Below are 16,634 nucleotides of genomic sequence, written 5' to 3' on the forward strand. Positions count from 1 at the left end.
CCAGCTTTTCTGTTGCACTCGCTGACTTATGCACATCCACATGCATGTCTAATCCAGGACAGAGACACATAAATGACTGCAGATAACAACAGAAGTCTTCTTTTGAGCTGCCCTAACTGAAATCTGTTGGTTCTTCTGTAGTTAAAAAAGAACAAAACATTAAATACACCTTCTAAGTGCGTTTCAAGATGTTTAGTTTAATAATGAGATCCCTGCAAAGCTTACGCCATGTGATTTCTAAAAATACATTCATCGTATATTCATGTTCAGACCTGCCTGAGTGAGTGTGGAATCTACTGTACGCCAGTTTTTTAGAACAGCAGCATGCTCCCATTCCTTTCACGTTGTACAGTAGTTTGTGTCACGTCTCTCTTTTTGCTCATGCTTTAAACTTCCATTCCAGCCCAGAGAGGTAAACCTCACGACTTGAAGACTTCTATAGTAACTAAGAGAAAAGGAAATGCTTAACAGCGCAGGCTGCAGTTGTGATATAAAGCTGAATACAGCACCCTGTAATTGTTAGAAATACAGCTATAAACCACCCAACCATCACTTCTGACTGTTCATTAGACAAAATAATTTATTTAAAGATCCCATTCTGGGCTACAGAAAGCTGTGACTGGGATCTGTCACTATACAATGATGTCTTATAGGAGAAACAAGTGGGAGAGGAAATGATCTGCTCATTATTCTATAGTGAAAACATAGATTTCAGGAGTTCAGGAGGGATGCCAGGGACAAAAAACATAACTGTCAGCACAGTGACTGCAGATTTCTGTGTTTTCTTTTACATAAATAACATTAATAACAAAGTAAACAAAAGATAAATGAAGCATTCAAATGAGTCAAAACTCTCCATAAAGTTTCCAGGGTGAGCATCCCTCTGGTCCTCGCTTAATGCCCAACCTCCAAATGTGCAAACAAAACCTTCACCCATGGCGGAAGACAGTTACTAATTAATATGAATCTACAGCTACACTGTATAAACTAATGTGGCTTTATTTGAAATGTTCTCCCATTTTTGAGTTGATGAAACTGATTGTTGCTAAATAACTGAAGCTACTTTGTAGAGTAAATGAAACCCACTTCAGTGTGTGAGAATATATTTGCACTGTGTTCATCTACTGTAATAACTTTTTAAAATGAATTTCACCTAAACTACTTTTGATGTGGAATTTAACCTTAAATTTAACACTTTATGTTGAAAGCTATCATCAAGGTCCATTTATAATATTAAATTGATTTCTTTGTTTCTCTCCAACATCAAAACAAACCATTTCTGTTCCTTTTGCATCAGGAATTCAAGTGACGGGGTGGGGCTTTAATTTACTGCCCCAGCTGTGGATATCTGAGAGTAACAATACACATTCATATCCATCACTGTCTTATGGCCTGAGGAGACCCTGAAGGATGAAGATGAATAAAAAGAAGTTTATGTGCCAGCCAGCCATGTGAGGTGGACGTAGCAATGTGACCACAATTCTCACAGTGTTAGATTGCTCTCTGGGTAGATCACCCCACTGATGTTGATGCCTGCCTCACATATAAGGTCAATAAAAGTAATGCAGCACACAAGGAGGAATGGCTCTGAATTATTTAGCGAGGAAAGATTTGAAATTTTCTCGATACTGCAGCAGAGGCGGGGGGTGGGAAAAAAAATTAAAAAGAGCCTCTCAACCTCATTTTCCAAATCAGCCTGTGTGCTCAACTGGTGTCCTGATAGACTTATTGTGAGAGCCTTATCTTCTCTGGTGTTGGGCTTAATCTCCTGCCCACTTTGAGAGCGAGAAGAACAAACACTCGGAATTAGAGCTGCTTTTCACTCTGCACAAGGCTGCCGCTGCTGCTGCTGCTGCTCATTCTGATTGGGGCGTTATTGATGCAGAGAGAAGCAGCAGTAAATTGGAAAGCTGGGTGATTGGTTACATACAATGAGGATGAGGAGAGCTGATTTAAAAAGAAGAAGAAGAAGAAGAAGAAGAAGAAGAAGAAGAAGAAGAAAGAAAGAAAGAAAGAAAGAAAACAACTCCTGATTGCAAATGGCTTTCTTTTAAAAATACAGATCTGACACAGTGTGGGGGGGGAAATGATCTGTAGGTAAAACATCATTTGGTGTTCTACATATCTGAGTAAGGAGAGGAAATTACATGAGGTCTATTGATTGCATTTTTGTAACCAAGGAATTAGTCATTTGTCTGTTTGTAACTTGGAGGGAATCACCACTGTTAAACAAGAAATGAAAGCTGTTTTTTTTTAATCACTCACATTTAGTTTGTATGAAAAGATGAATATTGAAGAACAATGTTGGCAATTTAAGCCAAATCAGACTAATAACAATAACAATAACAACAACAACAACAACAATAATAATAATAATAATAATAATAATAATAATAATAATATTAATAATAATAATAATAATAATAATAATAATAATAATAATAATAATAACAACATTAGGGTTTAACACCTTATCTGTTTATACCGGGTCTGGGGCCAGGTGTTGGTGCCATCTGTAGCGGTTTAACACCTCAGCCTGGATGATTCATTTGTGGAAAACTGTGTGCTCTTACCTCTGGCTCTGGCCGGTCTGCTGGGGACGGAGCGGTTCGTGTTGCTCACGTTGTAGTCGCTAACTTCCACGCTGAGGTTCCCCCACTCCGTCACAGTCCCGTTCCCCGTCCGTAGAGCCATCCTCTCTTCGCTTCTGGTTTCACACCTGCGCTGAGTGACTGAGCCGATCAGCCCGCCACCTTTTCCTTCATAACAGCCGGAGAAGGGGCGTTTAGGAAACTTGGAGGCGGCCCAGAGTTCTGTTTGCTTTTCTTTTCCTTCTTCTTCTTCTCTTTTTAAAATCTCGAGCACGGTGGAATAAATGGAGACCAGGCGGAGTGTGACAGGGTTAACTGATGGGGAGCCGTGAGGGAAGCCCCGGGAAGCGCGCAGTACAGCGGACTGAAGCCCGACTGTGGAGGAATGAGGCTGCGCTGCTAAGGCAACTGAGGAGCTCTCACACTCTCTTCCTCTCTCTCTCTCTCTCTGTTCACACCACCGTCACTGCAACAGTTTAGAGAAATCATACACAAACTGGCTGCTGCTCATCCGTAGGTGGACTGACTTCAAGCTCGATCAGCTCCAGAGCTTCCTTTTCTAAGTGACACCACAGCAGTGGTGGAGACACCGTTTATATGAGGGTGTCCATGCAGGGCTACGTGCTTGGGGTGACGTTGGATCTCCATCCATTTTAACAAGATTTATTAAGAATTTGTGATAAATCCATCTGACCAAACCAATCATTTTCTTTATCACTCACTAGTTCTGTGCCATACTTATTCACTTGGTATTGATCTGATGCCAAGTAAATATGAGTATCTATCGCCAATACAGATATCGATATTTTCAGCTATGTAGGCAGATTATGTAGGGGAGAGTAGTATGTCATGATTTGTGAGATGAATCATCAATAATTTGAAAAGGTTCAGACGTTTTTCACAGTGTGTGTTTGAAGGTTTTTTTTTTCTTTTCCAGAAAAATAATTTGTTGAACACAGATCAGTGGGCTGCACGCTGAGGACAGAAACAAAGTAATCAGATACCAATACTGATTACTGATATTTGGATCGATCCACCCACATCTGTGTCTCACATTTGTCATTTGAATTGGCCAAAAAGCAAAAGGACTCATGTAGAGGAGGTACTGCTACGCTTGCATCCAGTGCTATATTTTCAATTCTGGACTCTATAGATTCACTTTGCATGATTCACAGCCCATTTTTCTTAGATGTGGGCCTTGGTGCAGCAATGTCAGCTCATCCTCTGTCTAAAACCAGCTGTTTTAGCACCTTCTCTTTAAGCAAGTTTTTTTTTTCCTGATCTACTGTCCCTCATAGGTAGAAGGTTTAAGCATCAGGTGTGAACCAGCATGGCAGCGTTTGGCTCAGTTGCATCACTTGTACATACACTTGTCTCACTCTTTCAATATGGCCTTGTTTGATATGAGCTCCCATAAGTACATCTGTATAATAAAAAATGGGGAAACACCATGCGTCTGCTTAATTATTATAATTTAAAAAGAGTGTTTTCATTGTTAAAATGTTTTTGGAGGAGACTGAGAGCGGTGTACCCCAGGAGAGGCCCAGGCGTTGTCCGCATCCCTGGGGCTGGGCCTGTGGTCAAAGCACGGGCAGACCAACTGCAGGCCTCCACCATCATTCCCATCCCCAAAAGGTCTGAAATAGACCATCTCAATGACTACAGACCTATGTCCCTCACGTCTGTAGTCATGAGGTGTTTCAATAGTTTCTCACCACATCAGAGACTGCTTACCTTCCTCTCGGAGTAAATCGGTCCACGCAGGATTCCATCACCATCACATAGCACTGAGCCATCTGGAGAACTGGAAGAGCTACATGATGCACGTCATGCACTACAATTCAGAGTTCAACACCATAGACATCCTCACCACCAAACTGGACCACCCTCAGGTCCCCTCTGCCACATTCTCCTGGATCAAAGATTTCCTGACCAACAATCAGTACTGCCACGAGCAGTAGAAGTAAAAGACACCTTTTCTTAAATGAACTGGTTGTAAAGCAGAGGTGCCAAAGAACAGATAGCTCAGTAGGTAGAGTGGTGGCCCCATGATCGGGAGGTCAGGAGTTCAAATCCACTGAACGGCTACCCTGAAGTGCCCCTGAGCAAAGTACTGTCCCTACGCACTGCTCCCCGGGCGCCCACTGAGTGAATGGGTTAAATGTAGAGAGGAATTTCCCCACGGGGATCAATAAAGTATACGTTACATGTTGCACATCCTGTGTTCGTGATGAGAACATATTACTGTGAATGTTATTGTCTTGGTTACATATTAGCTGTTATAAATGATTGTTTAAAGCGAAAGAGTGTCTCGGTATTTTCTCGTAGCCTGTGGAACAACTTTAAATGTTCCATTTAGCTGTTTGGCTAACAGGAGAAAGGTGAGACCCTCTGAGACCCCTGATGGGCAGCGTGATGGCTTTGTTTATGAGGAACAATCTATAAGCACCTCTGGGTTTCGTTTAGTTCATGTGCTGCTGCTTGAGAAATGATGCTTTGAAAAGTGTCTGGAGGTAGCGGGGGAGGAGGGGGACTTAGTTTGCACTGTGGGGGAGGAAGACTACACTATTTGTGTTTGTGATTTGTTATATGGTTGCTGTCAGTCCTGGGGATGGTTTTACAAGTACTCTTATTGCTTTTGTGCTGCTCCTATGTGTGGGTGGTGTGTGTGTGCTCCAGCTTGGCTAACACGTGTTGGTGGTTTTCCACATTTTGTAGGATAACGGCTTATTACAGTAATGCCAAAAGTCTCTCCCTTCCTCTTCCTCTGGAGCCTTCAGTGTTGAGAGTTTGGCAGCTGCTCTGCATTGATTTTCACTAGATAAAGGTCTTCACGCAGGTCATGATCAGCCTGTCTGATGAGATGGGGAATTTGCCTTTTGATACACGGGAGTGTCAGAACCTCCTCTTCCTTTTTGTAAAACTGGTGGAGTGAAAATTCACTGAAAGAAAATGCAGTTCAGCTAAAGCACTCAAGCTCCTGAGAAATTCAAACAGGCCTCTGTCATTCCACCTATTGTAAGATTTCATAAGTAGCTGAAAACACCGTAGTGAATATTAACGAGCATAGACCAATCTTCCCTAAAGCTAAAAAAAAAAGATGAAACAAACTTTGCATGAAGTATGATTATGATGTCATAATACAATCCCAATTTGAAAAAGTTGCTTTGCTGTCTGTTACGCCCCTCTGCAGCCCCTAACCTCTTTGCAGTGTTCAGCTGTTGCTAATTGACCACACCTGGTGAGGTATGGATAAAGGCATACCTGAGGCAGGCTTTCAGGAAGGCGCACCAGTCTTTGTCTTAGTGGTACCAGCTGTTTAAGCTAACTTATTATGTAATTTAAAATAAAACCTCTTCTTTGTGGAATTCTGGTGTTTATTTATATTGCAGCTTTTAAGCCAGGTCATAACATGTCTAAAATGTAAATATAGCCAAACTCATGAATTCATATTTTATCAAAAATAGAACATAGAAAATATATTAAATTAAAAAAAGGTCACTCTGAATTTGATGGCGGCAAAAAGTCTCATAAAAAGGTGGGACAAAGGCAACAAAAGGTAAGTAAGTGGTACTAAAAAGAAACAAATGGAGGGACATTTTGCAGCTAACTAGGTTAATGGAAATGGATCAGTAACATGCCTGGGTGTAACAAAAAGATCTTAGAGAGGCAGAGTTTCTGGTAAGTAAAGATGAGGAGAAAGACACCAATTTAAAAAGAAATCCATTTACAAATTGTGCAATCTGGAGAAATATTTGTGTGGCTGACATAAACGGTAATAACCACACCGAAAAGCAGCGCACATTTCGGTGCTTTTTTTCGGTGCTTTATTTCCCCTGAGATGTCACACACTTTGAATTCTAGCCAATCATTTTACCTTTGCAAGCGTAGTAGGCGGGCCCAGGTACATAGGTTCTTTTAGAGCAGAGCTACAGATTAAAAAAGGCTGAAAATCAGTGTTGAATGTCTGTGATCTTCAGGCCCTAAAGTGGCACTGCATTGTAACAGACATGATCCTGTCACATACACCATCACATAGGCTTAAGAACACCTCCAGAAGTCTGTGAACACAGCTCAATGTGCTACCTACAAATGCCGGCTATCATGCGAAGAAGAAACCATAAGTGAACATGATCTACACATGCTGCCTTCTTTTCTAAACCAACCTCCTCATTAAAAGTGGACTGAGGCAAAACTGTTCTGTGGTCAGAAAAATCAAAACCTGGCATTGGCAGTTTGCACAACTGGAAAGGTACTATCGATGCTGAACGGTATATATAGGTTTTAGAGCAATACATGCTCCAGATGGGTTCTTTGTCAAACCAAATACTACAGCTATTACAACAGCATGGGTGCAAAAGCAAGAATTGAGCCACATTCCTCTCCCAGAAGTCCAGGAGCTGGTCTCTTCAATTCACAGATGTTTACAGACATCTTCAAAGAAGGGGGGATGCCACAGGGTGGTAAACAGAGAACGCGTTACTGTAATCGGATTACTTTTTTCAAGTAACGAGTAAAATAAGGGATTACTATTGCAAAAACGGTAATTAGATTACCGTTACTTTCCCGTAGGAACGCTGCGTTACTGCGTTACTAAAACCGTGATTTTTTTGCGAGAATGTCTCATGACAGTGACGTAAGCAAGTGCGACATTCGTGACAACAGCTGTGTGCAGATCAACAGTGGATCATATATCGAGTGCGGGAGAGAGTATGAGCGTGCAGCATTTAAAGTGTGGAAGTACTGACCTTACTTTAAGTTTGATTCCATAAAAAGTGACAAAAACATTAGCGTCCGTTGTGCGTGGGAAGAAAACGTATTTTTACTGCGAAAAAAAACCCCTAAACGTCCAAGCAAGCACCGAGTGCGCAACGACGTAATGGGAAATTCACAGAGAAACTCGCGGATTCTTCAACTGACCGCTGCGGCACACCTGCACCAGGATAAACCTCCGCCTACCCCGCTCCTGCTTTACAGGTGAAAATAGAGCAACAGGACCGCTAGTCTTTGACTTTATTTATTTTCTGCTGTGTTTTACTTGCATCTATTTGAAAGAGTGAGTGTAAACACAAAAAAATATTTAATTTTATGTGTTGGAATGTGCAGAAAATAGGTTTAAATATTAAACAAATTTCTTCCAGTCAGAGAATGTTGCATATAATTAAATTTTTGCTTGATGCATAAAGTTAAAAGATTAAAACTAATAAAACAAGTTTTAAAAAGAGACTTTTCCATTTGATTACATTTTGTGTGATGGATTATGCAGAAAAAGTAGAATTGGGCTGAAAGATCTATCGCTTTATCACCTATTCAGGTTGTAAATCGTGTTTTTAAAAAGTAACTAAGTAACTAAGTAATTAATTACTTTTGAAAATAAGTAATCAGTAAAGTAACTGGACTACTTTTTGGGGGAAGTAATCAGTAATTAGTTACTGATTACTTTTTTCAAGTAACTTGACCAACACTGGTGGTAAACATGGCCCTCTGCCACCTTTCAGAGATATGTTGCTGCCATCAAATTGTAAATGAGCCAGTATTTTTGCTGTGTGGGATCAGTGTGATGTATTAAAATGGAACCCTGTATAGCTTGTAAAGCTTAGATTACCATTATCGTAGCGCCTGAAATTTAAATTTAAATTTAAATTTAAATCACAGCAGTTTAAATAAAACCATGTAACTAATCTTCAAAACCTCCTGTACAGTACATAACAGTAGTCATATAAGCATGTCATAATCTTGTTTTTAAATGAGTAAAAGATATTTATTTAATTACTCAGTAAATAAATGTTAATGGTACCTTTTAGATCCAAGAGTGAGCTGGTGTTCCACTTGGATCAATCCTAGAACCATTTCTCTTCCTGCTGACCATTTTCCAGTTGATTGTTGGCTATTTCTGCTGGTAGATCCGTTATGTTTGCAAGTTCAAAATATATGTTTCATAGAATGCATGCACGAAAATATTTTAGAGAAATATCAGCATAGACCAATATAGCCTTTGTTGATACCAGCATATCAGCAAATATAGTGGTATTTACCAGGATCAGTGTTATGTTACACAAATTTTGTGCTGGCAAAATCTTTAAAAGCTAAAAGAGTTCAAAACATTCTAATTATTTTGTTACACTAAAGACTTCTTTGTATCCCTCGGATAAAACAAAAATAAGAAAAATGAAAAAAGTATCGACTATCGGACAGATTGTTGTAAATACTGGTATCAGAACAGGAATTCACAATCACTATTATGATACTGAAAACATCCTGTCAACTCAATAAAAACCAAAAGTTCATTTAGATCTAAGCCCTTTCAGTTTTTGGTGGACAATGTTTGGAATCTGTTTAAACACCTAACACCAAATTTTTTTCAGCGTTTTTTTTTCTACTGATTATCTATTTATAGCTGTCTGGCAAGTGATCAGTTAGGAAACCCTGTCATAGATGATGTGAAATGTATTCTCTGCACTCTGCTTCTCACATTCACAGGTCTGAGAAGGTGTCTTAGCTGCCAAAGCTAGCTACAACACCAGCTGAAAGTAAAATCTCTTACACTTCCAGGATCCTTAAAGGGTTTCAGATTCTCTCCTCAGATTGAATTTAATCAAAATTCTTTAAAATGGCCGCCATAGTGATATAATTACTGATTTCATTATGGCCAGTATTATTTCTTCCATCGATGTAGCTGACAAATAACGACCGACTTAATCCCTCTTATGTAACAGAGCATCTATCTAACAGGTGTACAGGTGTGCATTGCCTTAGGTGTGTGTATTTCAAGGTTATTAACACAAAAAGTGTTTTACATGTTCTTTACTACACTTTCTTTTTCACCCAAAGGTATTCTTCTTATCACAATTACCTTAACTTAAAACAGACAGAGACTGGCTTCTATCCAGAAACACAGACCAAAACCTTTAAACTTCATCAGTTAGACGGAGCACTGCAAATACCCCTTTGAATATTCACAAATATAGCAAATTCAAAGAAGTACTGAAAGATATACGGTACATTTGCTGCTGCCTGTGCACAATAGTTACCATTTCTGTTTTAATAAATGTTGTGTCCAGTGTCACAGATGCCTGCTCTGTTCAGGGAAGGGATAACTGCAGATGGAAAAACAATCTTATTTCAACTAAAGTGGTCCTGACAGCAATTTACTAAGTTTACGTACAGACTATGTTACCTTTTTATAAACTCTCACTAGCTGTTTGTCTTTTCTTTTCAGTCTTTGCCAAGCAAATAAAACCATTTTGTTTTTCTGGGAGATTCCCTTCTTTGTTTTCTCTCAAAGTACATAACCACCTCCCCTAACAGGAAAAAACATACTAATGGGGGCTCATTGCTAAAGTAATGAAGCCTTAAGTGTTTCACAGAATTAGAGACAAACACATACTTGCACAAATGCGAGTGCAGCTTGAGCAGGCACTTCACTTCCTAAAACTATCTGACCTATAAGAACCCTACGGCGTCCAGGAATGTGCATCAAAAACTTGCCTGTCTTCTCAGCTTTTGCAGGCTGCCCAGATGTTGACACAGCTTTTCTTCCCCACATGCACGCTCCAAATTTATTTCCCCACATAAAGCAAAGAGTCCAAGGCTGAGATAAACTGTTGGAGTGACCAGAAAATGTTTGACAGAAAACTGTCAGGCAGTGCAAACTTTGGCTGAATGTGCCTCCTGAAACGAGTCCCAAATACCCTGAGTGTTTTAAGCATCCAACTTAATGCAGCTCTAATCCTCAAGATTAATCTTTTTTCTCATCTCTGCACAAGCCAAACTTTGACATATCACTGGACTTGAGGTACTGTGTGTTTGCACACACACAGTGTATTTAAAATGCTGAGGCTTGTGTCTGAGTCCAACTGAACTGCCTGCCTCGCTCATCCAAGAGTAGTACTTTCATCTATGATAATGAAGAAAGAGAGCATAAAGTGAGCTTTGATTCTCTATCTGGGACACACACACATACTGAGTTTGAGGCCAGAGCTCAGACAGGTCTTGTCTCTACATCTTATGAGCAGTAGCTCCCAAATAGACATGATGCACTTGTCAGCAAAGGCGCGGGAACAAAGGCTGGGGTTGCTGGAGTGTAGTTAACATGCATGCAAACATTTTGCTGTCAGTGTATAACCACACAGCAGACAGACTGAGACAGAGAGAGCTCAGAATAAAGAAAATACGGCATTCCTACTCTAATTAATCTCAGCGGGCTTAAAATTGAATTAAAAAAACACATTGGTGAGCATTATGCAACTTTAGTTCTTTATGACAATATAACAATTATAAACACTCAGGAGACCCTGTTTGAGAGACCTTTAACTTTTGAACTTCAGATGGTGAGCGCATTCTGTACTGGGTGCACAGGTGCTGTTGTTTGAAAGCACTTCTGCCTCATCACATATAAGCTTGTCATAGAAACTGTGTTCTATAATAAGTATCTTAGCGACCTCTGCTGGTCAGTATCAGCATGTATGATAAGTGTTTTGTGTAAAGAACAGACCATAATTTCAAAATGTGTCTTATTTTAGTCAGAAAAACTGTTCATTTAGAGTATTTTATCATTAGGTGAACAAAATTTAATGTACATAGCCTAAGCCTTTTGCTAAGTTGTTATCGTTAAATAGAAAATTCTGTTCTCACACGCCAAAATGCCAAACAGCTAATATGTCATCTTCAACATTTGACATATAAAGTAAAGAATGCTTGAAAAAAAGTTTTTAAAAAATGTAAATATCTATTCAATTACTCAATTTTTAACTCTGAAACAAAGTTACATTTAGTCATTTTTTGTTTTGTTTTCATTTTGTCTTTTAGATTTGTAAGATTTAAGATTTAGATTTACTGTAAAGTATAAATTATCAACTGCACTATTATTATTTATGATTCTTAGGTTTATTTTATTGTTAATATTTATGCGACTGAGCCAGACCCCACACGAAGCTCAGGTGATTGTTTACATTTGCTTGATTGAACACAGTGCTCTTTGGTTCGGCACCCGTTCTCAGTTAGGCCAGCTGTCCAGCAGACCTCACGTTCAACATACCTCCCTCTTCAGGTCCCCGGCGTCACTGAAGACTGGAAGAAAATTACTTCCACCTGCCCCCTCAGCCTCCCTGGCAGTGCCCCTTGAGCCCACTGCACCACCCCTACCCTGCAGCAGCGCCTGAAGACCACATGTTGTTTTTATTTTTAATGCTGATAACATACTCATTTTGAAATAACAGCTAAAGTCAATCAGGTTATGTTCAAAGTTTAGTTTCTCATTTTCACAGCATAATCTTCATGGATGATATTAAATATCATCCATGAAATTCGGGATGGGTATCGAAACCTGGTTCTTGTTGAGAATCGGTTCCCACTGTTTCAATTCCTTGGAATTGTTTGTCATTTTTACAAATGATTCCCTTATCGATTCCAGTCGCCCGAATGATGTCACCACATTGCGGAGCGTCATTTACCTGGCAGGAAACATGGCGGCTCAAACGCTCAAAAGTTTGGTTATACTTTAGGAGAACGGATGACAACAGGGCAACTTGTAATACTTGCAAAGTAGATATTTCATTTAAGGGAGGAAACACTACGAATATGCAAAAGCATTTGCTCACAAAACACGCGATAACCTCGTGAATCTCAACCCAGCAGCAGCGGTAAGGTTTGCACGTCCTCTCCCGGAAGGTAACTAATCAACTAACGGTGCATATTATGTTAGCGCGATCTGCCTTATTACAAAACCTTCCATTACTGTGCATTTAGGTGACCATGATGAGAGAGACAGACAGAGTAGGGGTGGGTTTTGATTACCGATTTATCGATTAAAATCGATTCTGGATAACGTGATATCGATTCATTAAAATCCTGAATCGATTTTTTAATATAAATTTATTTTGCCCGAAATACCAGAATATCAGGCTAAACCTTACTAAATTTCAACAACCACCAAACAGCTAAAACAGTAAATGAGAGCAGGAACACGGATTCTGCACAAAGACATAAACACAAAGCACGGACTCGCCGACACATCAGAATCAGATGTCGCCTTTCTCACCCGACGGCACGGACACGGTCGGGGCTGAAAGCCGACAGCTCGCTGATTCTGATCCGTCGGCGGGTCCTCGCTTTGTGTTTACGCCCTTTTTTAGATTCTGAAGCTGCAGGTTTTAACTCTCTCCAGACAATATTGACTGAACGAGCAGCAAAAGAAGATCCAAACTTCACATAAACATCATCATGAATTCCCTCTTACTTTTGTTTTTTTGCTTCCACCATAATCACACTTCATGCACAGCTCTCTCTCTCTCTCTCTCTCTCTCTCTCTCTCTCTCTCTCTCTCTGTATACTTCAAGAACAGTTTCCCGTCTAAAAATCTGTTTTCTGCATTATTCGCTTGCTTGTTATGCACAAGTCGTTGTTTACAGCGCTGTCAGCCGCTGTTTTTTTCCTTTTACTTACTTCCGAAAAGAAAACCTAATTTCTGCCATTCAACAGGCTACTGAACAAATTTAAACTTTTTGAAATTATGCAAAATTGCAAAACGCTTAGCTGTGTCTCTAAAACCTCTGTAACTTTGCTCTGCTTCACTTGAGCAGCATCAGGTACTGTTCATATGTTGATTAATGACTTTCTTTCATTTTTGATCTACTGCAGAATATTTTTATAAAATCCCAGGCCAGGAAAATCACCTTCATGTTTTTCTGTGTTCTATCCTCAGCTACTTTGACACAAAGGCATCTGCTGTGATGCTTACACCTTTGATTAAGTCTCGCAAGTGTCAGCTTTCTTTTATAAATATAAAATTATGGAAATGTAATGATGCATGATCTGAATTATAGTATTTCTGACTGTCTGAGGCTAAATTTTCCCGAATCGAATTGAATCGATTCAGGACCTTGTGAATCGGAATCGAATCGATTCTAGAAATCAGTGACGATACCCAGCCCTAAGACAGAGTCTGGCTCAGATGCTGGCAGTTCTCGCTGCAGTCTACCGGTAGCGTCTCCTTTCAGGCCAGGATTGACGAATGTCACCGAGCAGTGACTAAGTTTGTGGTCAAAGGCTTGCACCCATTTGCCGCAGCAGATGATTTTCAGTAAGTGAATGTGTTTAATTGTAGGCAGGGACATTACTGGATATTCTTGTGTAATTGCTACAGAATAATTTATGTTATACTTTGTTATTGCTACAGAAGAATATTTATTTTATTATTTTACATTTACAATTTTTTTTTCCTGGGGACCCTGTGACACTCCATTGAAGAGGCTGTGGATCTCTTAAGATCTCACTGTTGGGTTTGTAAGGCCACGTTACTCCTAAATTTCTATTATGTTCAAAGAGAAGATATAAAACAAAGTTCTAAGCTAATGGACCTTAGTGTTCTCCTTTTTTAAAAAGAATCGATAAGAGAATCGATAAAGAATCGAATCGTTAAACAGAATTGAAAATGGAATCGGAATCGTGAAAATCTTATCAATACCCATCCCCCACTACTGTGATGTAGTGATCAACACTGAGATGAAAGCACTGAGCAACATCGTTAACATAACATTCACTTTACAAGGACAAAATGACTTAACCCTTGTGTTCCCCTTTGGGGCAGCCCCAGACCCCGGGGGTCCCAAAGTACCCCACCCTCAGTAGAGACAGGTGAATGAAAATGAAAAAAACAGAACGATCATTTGGGGTCGAAGAGTGCCCCAGAGCGATTCTAATGGGTTCGTCAGGGGATCGGGAAAGAAAACGTAGCACTTGGGGGCCATGCACAGAAGCTGCTGCGGCAGCGTGGGAGTCATTGATACCCCAGTACATAAAAATGAAGCATAATCACAATAATGATAATAATGATAATAATAATAATAAGAAGAAGAAGAAGAAGAAGAAGAAGAAGAAAAAGAAGAAGAAAAAGAAGAATACAACACACAGACGCTTCTGAGTTTTATTTCATTTTATTTGAAATTACACTCACGATACAACTGAGGCAATCTGGAAGGCCATACCTTTTAGGGACATGCGCAATAGGGAGGGTGCATTTTTAAAATGCCTCCCCCCCTGTATTTTTGATTACAATATCAACAAACTGTCCGTGTTTCAGGTGCTCGGTGCTGTACAGTGCCTTCGGTGGCTGTGAATACATGATCAGGAGACGTTGAATGGAAGGTATGAAACTCGGCGTGAGGAGTCTTTTCCTGATGCTGTAATAATGTTCAGCGTAAAAGTCATCCTCCAAGTGTCACAGCGGGATGGAACGGACACACGCGCAGGCTCTGAGTTGGGAAACACAAGAATCTTTATTACAGCACACCAGGTGATCTATTTACAGAGGTGAGGGGGAAGCCGGGCTCCGGGGCTCCACACACAAAGGGAAAAGACGCTGAAAGTCCACACGCACTCCGTCCACTCCTCACGCTCCTCTCCACACTCCACAGAAAATACGATGATGTACTCCACTCCTCGCACACTCAATCAGTCAGGAAACACAGGGGTTGGTCCAGGGAATGCGGGTCGGCAACGGTCCAGCGACGAGAAACACAGAGATGCCGTCTTATAAAGGAGCTGGAACCCTCTCGTAACGAGCCACAGGTGCGTGATGGCGACCAGGTGCATGGACCAAGGGCAGAAGCTCGACCGGGTAGGGACAGGGACCCTGACACCAAGACTCGCAGACACTCATGTTGTCTCTGGCTGGGGTGATTGGTCTTGCACCCGTTGCATGCTTCGGTGCGGTACTCGTTGATCACTAGGTCGAGTAGGTGATACACCTGCGCAGTTTTCACGGTATCGACGAGTAAAGAAGACGCCCAACCGTCAAGCTCGGCGTCTTTAACTGAGAATATCCAAGGGCTCCACCGAGCCCCACGAGAACATAAGATGTAAAGTACACTCCTGTGCCAAATAATCCCAGGGAAGCGAGGCGGAAAAATTTACACCGCTCCTTCAATTCGATCCTCTCCTCTTCTTCCCTTTTTCTTTGTTCTTCCTCCTTTCTCCTCTTCAGCCTTTCTCCTTCGAGTTTCTTCTGGGCCGCCTTATACATCTCGTTGGTGTAGTGGTTTCCTCCATTGAAATCCACCATTTCATCTATTTCATCCAAAAGACAGCCCCAGAGTGTCGATCACAGCGATATTTCTTCCGTCTTTGCCCTCTGCCTCTTTTCTGAGACAGCCGTCGGTGACAGACTCAGGCGAAATGGTGTTTCCGGATGCACTCTTTCCCGATCCTGTTTTACCGACCAGGAGGAGTCTCAGTTCTTCACGGGTCGCAGAGCCTGCGGGGTTGGGGAAATGATGGTAAATGGCCTGTATTTATACAGCGCTTTTACTAGTCCCTTAAGACCCCAAAGCGCTTTACATATCCAGTCATCCGCCCATTCACACACACATTCACACACTGGTGATGGCAAGCTACATTGTAGCCACAGCCACCCTGGGGCGCACTGACAGAGGCGAGGCTGCCGGACACTGGCGCCACCGGGCCCTCTGACCACCACCAGTAGGCAACGGGTGAAGTGTCTTGCCCAAGGACACAACGACCGAGACTGTCCAAGCCGGGGCTCGAACTGGCAACCTTCCGATTACAAGGCGAACTCCCAACTCTTGAGCCACGATCGCCCCTCCCCCTGATAGTAACATTTGAATCATTCTAGAAAAAAATAAAATAAAACACTACGTTACACTAGGCTATTCTTTTGTTATCTTTGTATTGATGTTGACAGCAAGCAGTTTGTCCACATAAAGCGAGTACCACAAGCAGCACACAACCCTGGGATTGCACTTTACCTCTGTATCGATGTTGACAGCGAGCAGTTTTCCCACATAACGCCAGTAGCACAAGCAGCACACATCCCTGGATCCGGCCTTTGGTTGCCAACGTTTTCAGTAAGCTAAGAAAAGAAGAAAGAAAAAAGAGGTGAAATTAAGGCACATTCAAGGAAAGTATTTCAGATCAGATTAGCAAGTTAAACCACACTGAAAATGCACGTTGAATAAACCATGGCCCCAAACTGCACGGTTGTCCCATGTGTTTCCCCCGTAGCTGCTCCAGGCTCACACACAATGA

At 41.1% G+C, this 16,634-nt stretch overlaps 1 protein-coding gene across 1 annotated transcript in view; it reads right to left on the reverse strand.

Annotated features, from left to right (window-relative positions):
* Positions 1 to 3,043, reverse strand: part of LOC113016497 (cholecystokinin receptor-like) — a 67,535-nt gene extending 64,492 nt beyond the window's left edge. The window contains exon 1 of the mRNA XM_026159370.1: positions 2,574 to 3,043. Coding sequence (XP_026015155.1) covers positions 2,574 to 2,694 — 121 coding nt within the window. The 5' untranslated portion in view covers positions 2,695 to 3,043. The remainder of the gene's footprint in view (positions 1 to 2,573) is intronic.
* Between the last annotated feature and the right edge of the window lie 13,591 nt (positions 3,044 to 16,634).

The sequence above is a fragment of the Astatotilapia calliptera genome, chromosome 23 (assembly GCF_900246225.1).
Source record: "Astatotilapia calliptera chromosome 23, fAstCal1.2, whole genome shotgun sequence".
Classification (NCBI taxonomy): Eukaryota; Metazoa; Chordata; class Actinopteri; order Cichliformes; family Cichlidae; genus Astatotilapia; species Astatotilapia calliptera.